This window comes from Pistacia vera, unplaced genomic scaffold (assembly GCF_008641045.1).
Source record: "Pistacia vera cultivar Batoury unplaced genomic scaffold, PisVer_v2 Contig209, whole genome shotgun sequence".
Lineage (NCBI taxonomy): Eukaryota > Viridiplantae > Streptophyta > Magnoliopsida > Sapindales > Anacardiaceae > Pistacia > Pistacia vera.
The window spans coordinates 1-11,138 of NW_022196012.1; the positions used below are offsets into that span (position 1 = coordinate 1).

Here is an 11,138-nt window from a genome sequence, read left to right on the forward strand (position 1 = left end):
AAAAAAAAAAAAAAGAAAAAAAGAAATTGGTTTCATTTTATTACTGGAATGTTTATGGATTGCTGTAGTAGCCATACAGTCTCTCTTCTCTTGCACAAAAGTAAGCGCATAGTCCTGACATTCCTTTATTATTTGTGTTAATTTCTTATGTAGTTGTTACTATATATCGTTTTTATTTTTCCTATAAGCTGCTGTTATGTCGATATGGCTTGACTGCCTACTGTCAGCTTATTCGCATACCACTGGTCATTAAATTAGAATTATATTTTGCATATGTTGATGAGCTTTGCCCAATCAAGGTTTATTATTAATTAGGGAGTTGTTTACCCTGCCAATATTTATGTTCAGAGACTGTAGATGAATTCCTTAATATTCAGTTTATCAGATTAAAATCTGTCTAAGATTATGGACGCTTGCTTGACTAAGATTAGCTAGAGAAAGTAACCAACTTAAGTTTCTTGGGTTTGTACTTCCTCTTCGTACTTTGCAAGAACTGGTAGTCTGGTATTACTCAAGGCAGCTTTTTATGACCTTGCAACACATTCTTCCCAAATGCATTATTTTTATATAGCATTTCGGTCATAATTGATTGTTTCGATAGTTTCTTCAGCCTGTGCAACATTTTATATTATTTGCTTTTATGAATTGCTTTTGAATTTTGTCATGATGGTTACTTGTATAGGTGAACTATTGACAACCAAAGAAACAAGAAGACGGCAAAAAATCTATGATGAACGTGCATCATGTTATGGAATATCTTCTGCTCTCTTAGTTGTCAGGGAGCATCTTCCATCTGGAAAGGCATGTTTGAGGATGAATATTGATGCCACAAGAGTCGGAAACGTTGCACGATTCATCAACCATTCTTGTGATGGTGGTAATCTGTCAACAATACTGGTGAGAAGCTCGGGAGCTTTCCTACCTCGTCTTTGTTTCTTCTCCTCCAAATACATAAAAGAAGGTGAAGAGCTCACCTTTAGCTATGGAGAAATCAGGGTCAGGTCCGAGGGCTTACCATGTTTCTGCGGGAGCTCTTGTTGTTTTGGGATTTTACCATCCGAACATACTTGATCATGTTGCAAATTAAGAGTGGACTGAGAGAGCATTGCAGTTTGTAACTCCTTGCTTTTTAATTGCAGAATGAAACCGCTAGTCGATTACAGCATTAGCTTAATTTTTTAGTCATTTTGAATTGAATTTAGCTGCAATTACCAGATTTCACTTTTCTAGTGTCAAACTTCAATTGCTTTTAACATGATTCTCTGTTCATTATTATTACTATTTTTCTTTTTTGAAAAAAAGAGGAATAAATCTTCATGACATTGATATTAGCGAACACCCCCATTTCTTCACTAGGGTTAATAAATATGTGACTAACCATTAATGGGTTATTTAATGGTTAATTAGGATTTTTGGATGTATTATTTAAGAGGTTTTAAGTTTGATTCACCTGAGTTGATGAGTTGTTAAGAGGATTTAACTAGCTGTCAACTTTAGGGTATTGAGAGTTAGTTAAAGTGCATGCAAATCGATCTGATTTACCTGGGTTGTTAAAGAGATTTATACGATTGTCAATTTTAAGGCCTTAGGGGATTAATTGAAGTATATGCAAACCAGTTTGGATACTTAAAAAAAAAGTGACAAAAAGACATTGCATCATATAACATAATCTTAAGAGAATAAAGACATATAGATTGTGTAATTGATTAAATATTAGTATGAGAAATATGCACGTCTGGTTTTTGGTTAGCATCCCCAACGCCACGGGAAGCACAAATCTTGTGCATTCTCATCAACACAACCCACACTTCTTCGTTCAACAACTTTCACATTATTACCAGATTTGGTCACTTTTCTAGTGCCAAACTTCAATTGCTTTTAACATGATTCTCTGTTCATTATTATTACTATTTTTCTTTTTTGAAAAATGACGAATAAATCTTCATGACATTGCTATTAGCGAACACCCCCATTTCTTCACTAGGGTTAATAAATATGTGACTAACCATTAATAGGTTGTTTAATGGTTAATTAGGAATTTTGGATGTATTATTTAAGAGGTTTTGAGTTTGATTCACCTGAGTTGATGAGTTGTTAAGAGGATTTAATTAGCTGTCAGCTTTAGGGTATTGAGAGATTAGTTAAAGTGTATCCAAGTCGATCTAGACACTTTCAGTTACCAAGATTTACCTGGGTTGTTAAAGAGATTTATCCGATTGTCGATTTTAAGGTCTTGTGGGATTAATTGAAGTATATTCAAGTCAGTTTGGATACTTAAAAAAAAAAAAGTGACAAAAAGACATTGCATCATATAACATAATCTTAAGAGAATAACGACATATAGGTTGTGTAATTGGTTAAATATTAGTATGAGAAATATGCACGTCTGGTTTTTGGTTAGCATCCCACACGCCACGGCCCACGGGAAGCACAAATCTTGTGCATTCTCATCAACACAACCCACACTTCTTCGTTCAACAACTTTCACATTATTATATTTACTTTCTCTTAATTAACCTAATTATTTAATTAAACCCACCAACACTTCCTTTCCACGTGCCCCCCTCTCTCTCTTCACAGACTCTTCCCATTTCCCTCCCTCTCTCACCAACCAAACCATTATGTATTTACACCCTAAATTATGCTTTTTAATAAAAACAAAAATATTTAACTTTACATATTTGATAGTATGGACAGAATGTCTAAACCTTAATTACATATATAAAGTGTCACATGAATAATTATGCACCAATTTATAAAATACAAAAATACCATATCTCTACATGTGTATATACATAATACAATAATACTTGTTTCTCCTGGAAAGAAAACAAAGAAGCTTCCCACATTCATTTTGCTACCTTATCACGAGACTAACGTGCTTCCTTTCCTTAATTTTTCACATATAACCACCAACTCCACCACCCTTCTGTTTTGCTCTCTCCTTTCCGCCCAAATGGCCGATTCCGAATCCCGACGTCGAGGCTCCAGTAAGCGTTCCTCATCTGTTACATTACCCGGGACAGTCTCATCGCCATCACTATCATCATCATCATCACCACCACCAGTACCTTCAGCACCATGTGGTGCATGCAAATTCCTGAGGAGAAAATGTGTTAGTGGCTGTATTTTTGCACCCTACTTTGGCACTGACCAAGGAGCTGCCCGGTTTGCCGCAGTGCACAAAGTGTTTGGTGCTAGTAATGTGTCCAAGCTCTTGTTACACATTCCGGTGAACCGCCGCCACGATGCTGTAGTTACTATATCTTATGAGGCTCAGGCACGCCTCTCTGATCCTGTTTACGGCTGTGTCTCCACCATACTTGCCTTACAGCAACAGGCAATATTTTTTAACCATTTATAAACCATAAATTAAGTTATATTTTTCAATATTCATTTAATGCATTATACTATATATATGAAAATTCGATTTTCTTCATCTCATGGATGGTAACTTAATAAAAATCGGCTATTAAAACTATCTATGAATCTTTATAATAATTAACTTAATTGATCATTTTTTAATGCTAATATATATAGTGATTTGCAGGTGGGATCTCTGCAGGCTGAGCTATCAATGGTGCAAGGTCAACTGCTAAACAGCCGTTTCACCATGGCGAATGCCCTACAAAATTCCCCCCACCACCACCAGCAGCCGCAGCCTCATGTGGGGGTGATGCAGCCCGCCTACTCAAACAGCTCCTCAGTCTCTACCAACTTCATCAATATGAGCAACTTCGCCTCCAACTTCGACCTTGTAGCTGAGACTGCAATGTCAGTGCCATCTTCTCAGAGCATGGATCCCCTCCATGACCTTTCGCGGCCCGCCCTGGATGATGAAGAAGATGAAGAAGAGAGCCAGATTCCTTTCATGTTTACTAATGAGGAGATAATTCGTGGCAGGAGATAAATAAAACTTTATGATTTAGGTTTCTTGGTATTTTTGTTTGTCCAAATAATTGATACTGGTGGTGTTGAGGCTTTGCGAGATGGATGCTATAGGTTAATAATAGAATTATTATATGTTATTTTCTCATTTCTTAGAGTAAACATACATTATATTAAATGATTTTTTGCTAATTTAAAGATGGGGATCTGAAAATTATGAAACCAGGGGTGGGAACTTGTAGATTTACGAAACCTTGGGTGGGAGGATGCCGTTTACTCTATAAATTAATGAACTGGTATATGCGACATTAGAAATTAATGAACAATAAATAAATAAGAATATAAAAATTCTTTTCTTAGAATTTACAAAAAGAATATTAAGATTGTTCAAGTTGGTAATAACCTTTTGCAGTTTATAAATAATCAGGCATATTTGATGCGCGATATTGTTTAATATAGTATTTTAATGTGTAATATTACATTGTAGTAGGTAGTACTATATAATATAATACCAAATATAAGGGTGTGTTTGGTGTACTTATTGTATAAAATACACTTATATTTAATTTGTTACATTTTATTAATTATATTTATCTAAATAAATCATTATATTGGTTTTATAAAAACAAGTTTTATTTCATTATAATAGTTTGAAAAAAATTAGCATATATAGTCATCCTTATGTAACTACTATGTGTTTTATATGTCAATAATAATTATATATAATTATTCAAAAAATGAGATAAAATTAAAGAGATATAATGAAATATAAACAAGGTGTAATTATTTTTCCCTAGTTTCTAGTTTATCTCGAATTTAATTTAACTTGAGCTTACGATAATCCTTAAAAGCACGATTATCATCAAATATAAATCAAATAATCTTTTAATTAAAACATTATAATAGTCATTTAGATTAATTTCAGATTTTATCTCCACATAATTCATTATATTCATATATTGTTGAAATATGTTAGTTCATTTATCTAGTTGTTTCCTTGTAAGATTTTATATATGTCTTTGGAAAAGTTAATTTAAAAAAGCAATACAACTATAATATGAATCATGTTAGGAATAGATACATGAATCCTATATTAATTTATAGATGTTGTGTGTGATTTTTCCATCAAGCTCAGAGAATTGCGAGGTTATAGCTTGATACAAAGTCAGTTCGACTCAATTGATTGTCAGACCCAACATAAACTCGTCGAGTTGTAGCTCGACCTAGCACACACTAGTCGCGACCAATCCCTACAGTTGTTCAACCAACTCATAGATAACTTCAGATCTCGAATATCTCGGAAGGGACCAGATCGACAACAATCTTGGCGCTATCGGAGTTGCTCAAACGCTAGAATATCAGAGTTGCATTTCAATCTTGATTGTAATCCCTTTATTTTCGCTCTTTCCTTTCTAGAAAATCTGTATATAAACCCCCTCCAACGATGAGAAATGGGTTAGCAAATTGTTCTAGGATTATTATTGTAAGCTCTCACGGTAAATACAAAAGTAGTGGATGTAGGCTCAAGAGTTTAACTTGCCGAACCACTTTAAAAATCTTTTGTGTCATTTACTTAATTGTTCTTGATTCATTACATTGTTGGTTACCCGTAATCATGCACACGTTAGTTTTGATTCTGTTAAGGTCAATCTGATCACTATAGTTGGTGAAAAATCTTGTATCAACATTTTGGCGCTAGAAGGAGGGCCTTCGCCAAAATCTCAGAATTTCCAGCTCAAAGCCCATAATGGTTCTTACAAGATTAAAAACCACTACCAGAAACCATGACAACGTGGAAACCACCTATTAGGAGGTGCATCAAGACACCGCCGAGCGTCGACCACCAGTGTTGTCAGGTGCAGGCCACAAACCAACAGCGAGCAGAGACGTTGAATCCCGAAAATGGTCAACTGGTAGAGATGATCATAACAATGGTTGCACAGGCAGTGCAAGAAAATGTGGTTGAATTGAGAAACCATTAATCGGCCCCTCAAGAGCTTGATCGGCCATGCTTTACTGATGTTACACCAACGGGTCAGAATTCAGCCGGCAACCAATCTAGTTCGTCAGCACCGAGGAATGGTTGAAAATCCTAACATTGTCAGGCACATTCTGCTCATGAACGAGAATCCTGCAGGCAAACTAACCCGAGGAGGCGACCATGCAAAGACCCCATGAGGGAAGATGAAGGCAATGGTCGCCAGAAGGATACTCGACCTACTCAAAGATATCCCTAACGTCAACGTGCTGCTTTTAACCTACGCCAAAGGCATGCTCAAACCTTGCAAGTTTGCAAGATGAGTAATGTGCGCCAATGTGGCAATGTTCGACATTCCGATTATAACCAACGTTGCAAGCAACGCACTGATGAGCATGATAACACTTACCAGCCAAGCCATCATGACTCAACTTTGCACATCAATACGCACGATAGAGGGGCCTCACAAGCAATAGACTTATGAACTCATCTGCTCGAGGTAAGGCTGAATAGAGTCAGCCAGGGCAATCTCACGAAGACTTAGAGCAAGTGCAGAGAATGCTTAACGATTTAAGAGCCCACCAGAAAAATGTGGCCGAAGAGATAGTGAGCACTCCATTCACATAAGAAGTTTGCCAAGCCTCTCTTCCCTAGGGATTCAGGGTGCCAAAAAGCAAGTTTGATGGGAAGGGAGATCCTAGAGACCACCTTGACACTTTCAACGACCTGATGGAGCTACACCAAGTCTATGACTTGGCAAAATGCTACTCCTTTGCAGTCACATTGGTAGGGGATGCCAAAAGGTTGTACAAGAGGCTCAAGGTGAACTCAATTAGTTCTTGGCAATAATTCTCCTTGTTGTACCTACAACAATTCCAAGCGAGGAGACAGTTCACAATGTTGCTTAGCTACCTGAGCAATATTCGTCAGGAGAAAGACAAAAAACTGACCTTGTATCTAATGAGGTTCTAGAATGAGAAGGCAAAGGTCATGGACGCAATTGGACTTTGCTCATTGTGGGTATCAAGTCGTAAATGGAGCTGTGGAAAGAGCTTCAAAGTGAAGACTATGTGAGCCTGGAAAAGTTCTATCAAATGGTTGCTAAACATTAGCAAGTGGAAAGCTCGCTAGAGCCCTAGCCGGAAGCTCGCCACAAAGAGCCTTGGGTAGGCGGCAAGATCGCCCAGCAAATAAACGAAAGGGCCAAGACTGTAATGATAGGGAGTGGAACAAGTTCCAAAAAAGGCAAAAAATAGAAAATCGCGGCAAAAGGCAACCTTTTCCGCGATATGCAGAATGCACCCCCCTAACTCAAGATATAGCTCATATATATGAAGTCTCCCACAAAGGCTAAAAGATTGCCTGCTCCAGAAAGGATGAAGGGGCTTCGAGTAGAAGAGATCGACAGAAATATTGTCGATATCATCGGGACATTAGGCACAACACCAATGAGTGCTGGGCTTTAAAGGATGTCATCGAAAATCTAATCCGAAGGGGCTACCTAAAAGAATTTGTTAAAGAGGCGCTAACTCGCAAAAATATAGGCAAGCAGAATAATCAGGTCTAGCAAGCCTTGTACAACAATGAGGCCCGATAGGCATGTCCTAGAGGGTTTCAACATTGTAGGGAGCTCGATGCACTCTCGCAAATATGCGTAAGAGGCCAAGACAGACTTGGTCCCCCAAGTAATAAGCTGTGAATAGAAGTTGCCAAAATGGCCCAAGCAAGAGAGCGAGGTGATAGAATTTACTGTGGATAAGTATAAAGAATCTCCTCACCATAACTATGATGTGATCGTAATCACAGCAATGCTCAAGTACTGAGGGTGATGGTCAATAATGGCAATGCAACGAACACTATTTTCTTGGGAGCTTTCTGAGAAATGAGGTTCACAAAACGAGACTAAGGGTGTGTCCATTGCCGCTGTATGGATTCATTAAGAACAGCCTAGTCCCTAAGGGAACAATCGACCTACCCGTGACCTGGGGGAAGAACCCAAGATCAGGACAGTCATGGCATAATTCTCAGTGGTGGATTATCTGACTACTTACAATGTCATCCTTGGAAGACTGATCTTGGAGGATCTGAGTGTAGTCACCTCGGTATGTTGCCAAGCAATGACGTTCTTGACTCCAGGCGGGGTCGCAACAATCACGAGCTGCAGGAAAGAATCTCAAGAATGTTGCAACCACGTTATTCATGTTGCACTAAAATGGTCGCTCCCGAGAACCATGGTCATTGTAGAGTTTGAGCCAAACTTTGGACCTCTAGAGGACACCATAGATCCTCGCATGTATAAGGAAGAGCCCGCAGCAGGGCAACATAAGAGTTGGGAGAAGTATTTGTCAAGGAGGAAGACCCAACTGGCGTGCTAAAAATTGACAACTGTTTGAGCGATGAACTGGTCAACAATCTGGTGGGGTTTCTAAAGAAAAACCTCGACGTGTTCGCATAGGTATATGCAGATATGGTGGGATCAACCCCAAGATAACGTGCCACAAATTAAATGTCAAACCAACAGCTCGACCAATCTAACAGAAAAGAAAATTTATGGATGTAGAGCAGTCTAAAGCGCTCAAAGATGAAGTTGACAAGCTCCTAAACATCAACTTCATCAGGGAAGTGAAATATCAAGATTGGCTCACCAACCCAGTCTTGATGAAAAAGTCGAATGGCAAGTGACGGACTTGCATCAACTTCACAGATCTGAACAAAGCTTGTCTCAAAGACAGTTTTCCACTACCTTGGATTGACCAATTAGTAGATGCGATAGTCGGGAATGCACTACTCAACTTCATGGATGCATACTCGAGATATAATTAAATCCTGATGTATCAGCCTGTTGAAAAAAACATCTCATTTATTACTGACAAGGGTATTTACTGCTACAGGATAATTCCATTTGGCTTGAAAAACACTAGAGTGACCTACCAGCGTTTGGTGAACAAGATGTTCACTGAGCAAATTGGCAAAACAATGGAGGTGTACATCGATGACATGCTCGTCAAATCAAAGGTCGTCGAAAGCCACATTGAGCACTTGGGGGAGATGTTCGACATCCTTAGAAAATATAGAATGAGACTTAACCCTCACAAGTGGGCTTTCAGAGTAAGCTCAGGAAAGTTTCTGGGTTTCTTTGTTGATCAGCGAGGTGTCGAAGCCAACCCAAACAAGATTCAGGCTCTCTTGAATATGATAAACCTAACCAACATAAAGCAGGTATAGAGCTTGATAGGGCGCGTGGCCGCACTTAGCAAGTTTGTCTCTCGAGCCACAAACAGGTGCCTACCTTTCTTCAAAAACTTGAAGGGAAATAAAGCTTTAAAATGGACAGAGGAGTGCCAGAAAGCATTCCAGGAATTGAAGAAGCACTTGGAGCAACCTCTTTTGCTGTCAAAGCCCATCTAAGGTGAGCCTTTGCTTTTGTATATTGGATATGAGTTTGCGATTAACGTGACTTTGGTACATGAAGAGGAAGGAGTACAATAGCCTGTGTACTATGTGAGCAAGAGGTTGCTCAATGTTGAGACAAGATATTCTGAGATGGAAAAGCTTGCTTATGAACTGGTAATTGCCGCTCAGAAACTGCGGCCCTATTTCCAAGCGTGCTCTATACATGTGTTGACAAAATTTCCACTGAGAAAAATAATGCAGAAGCCCAAGGCATCGAGTAGATTGATTCAGTGGACGACAGAGATGAGCCAGCGTGATATCAAGTAAATCCTAAGAACAACAATAAAGGGTCAAGCTTTGGCAGACTTTATCTTAAAATTTTCTTATCAGCCCGAGGAAGAAGGAATCCGGCCAGAGGCAAACACCTTGAAAGCAAGTGAACCAGAGAAACCAAAGCTTGATAGTCTATGGCAGTGGACTCTGAATGTAGACAGGTCCTCAAATGAAAAAGGGGCAAGAGTTGGGCTCTTACTCGAAAGTCCTAAAGGGAACCCGATCTACGCTGCAATCAGATTTGGGTTTGCTGACTTGAACAATGAGGTAGAATACAAAATAATGCTCGCGAGGATCCGTCTCACCAAAGAAATGGGAGCAAAGTCCATAAAAATCTACAACGACTCTCAGCTCGTGGTCCACTAGATTTTCAGGGAATACCAAGCACAAGAGGACAGAATGGCATCCTATTTCCTGTAGTATGATCTGAGTTGGAATAGTTTAGAACTTTCGCTATTCTACAGATCGCCAGGGAAAAGAACTTAGTGGCCGATGCTCTAGCTCGCCTTACTTCAGCGATGAGCAAAGAAGCGACTGATTCCATTCTTGTTCAATTCCTCACAAGTCCCAAAATCCTCACTTCATAGGAATTAGTCTTAGTAACAAGACAGATGTACAATTGGATGGATGAAATAATTACCTATCAAAGAGATGAAAGAGTGCTTAAAGGAAGAGGTGAAGCGAAGACACTCCGAGCAAAGTCAACTCAATACACGCTCATCAAGACTAACTATATAATCATGATAAAATTCACCGCTTTTGCGGTGTGTTAATCATGAGGATGCGAACTATGTCTTGAGACGGATCCATGAAGGCATTTGTGGGAACCATGCAAGGGGGAGATCTCTAGCATACAAGGTGTTTCACCAGGGTTATTACTAGCCAACAATCTTTGACGATGCAGCAGACTATGTGCACAGATTTGCAGATATTCCACGAGCTCCACCCCAAGAGTTAATTACTCTAACAAGCCCTTGGCAATTTGCGATCTGGAGAATCGATTTGATAGACCCTTTGCCTCAAGGAAAAGGAGGTGTTAAATTTGAAGTGGTTGCAGTGGACTATTTCACCAAGTGGGCAGAAGTCGAGCCTTTGGCTACCAATAGCACGTCGAACAAGCTGAAGGATTTCGTCTACAAAAGCATCATTTATAGATTCAGAATTCCCTATACCATAATAATCGATAATGGGAAACAATTTGATTGTGAGCACTTCAAATCTTTCTGCAAAAGGCTCGGTATCAAGAAAAGCTTTGCCGTTGTTTATTGGCCTCAAGCCAGAGGTCAAGTAAAGGTTGTGAACAAAGTGATCAAGCACACCATCAAAAAGAAGCTTGACGCCTTTAAGAGAAGATGGGTTGAGGAATTATTAGTGGCCTTATGGTCTTACAAAACAACAGTCAGAAGCTCGATAGGAGAAACCTCGTTCTCACTTCATACAGATGTGAAGCAATGACCCTAGTTGAAGTGGGGATTAGCTCATTTTGGAGGGAGTTCTTTAATGAAGAAACAAATGAAAATCTTCTCCACTTGAGGCTAGATCTAAT

The 11,138-nt window shown here is 39.0% G+C and overlaps 1 protein-coding gene across 1 annotated transcript; it reads left to right on the plus strand.

The window, feature by feature from the left end:
• The first annotated feature begins 2,815 nt into the window (after positions 1-2,815).
• Positions 2,816-3,910, plus strand: LOC116129195 (LOB domain-containing protein 20-like). Its single transcript, XM_031414942.1, has 2 exons — positions 2,816-3,340; positions 3,551-3,910. The coding sequence occupies exons 1-2, from the start codon at positions 2,957-2,959 to the stop codon at positions 3,908-3,910; spliced, it is 744 nt and encodes a 247-aa protein (XP_031270802.1). The 5' UTR covers positions 2,816-2,956.
• The last annotated feature ends 7,228 nt before the right edge of the window (positions 3,911-11,138 follow it).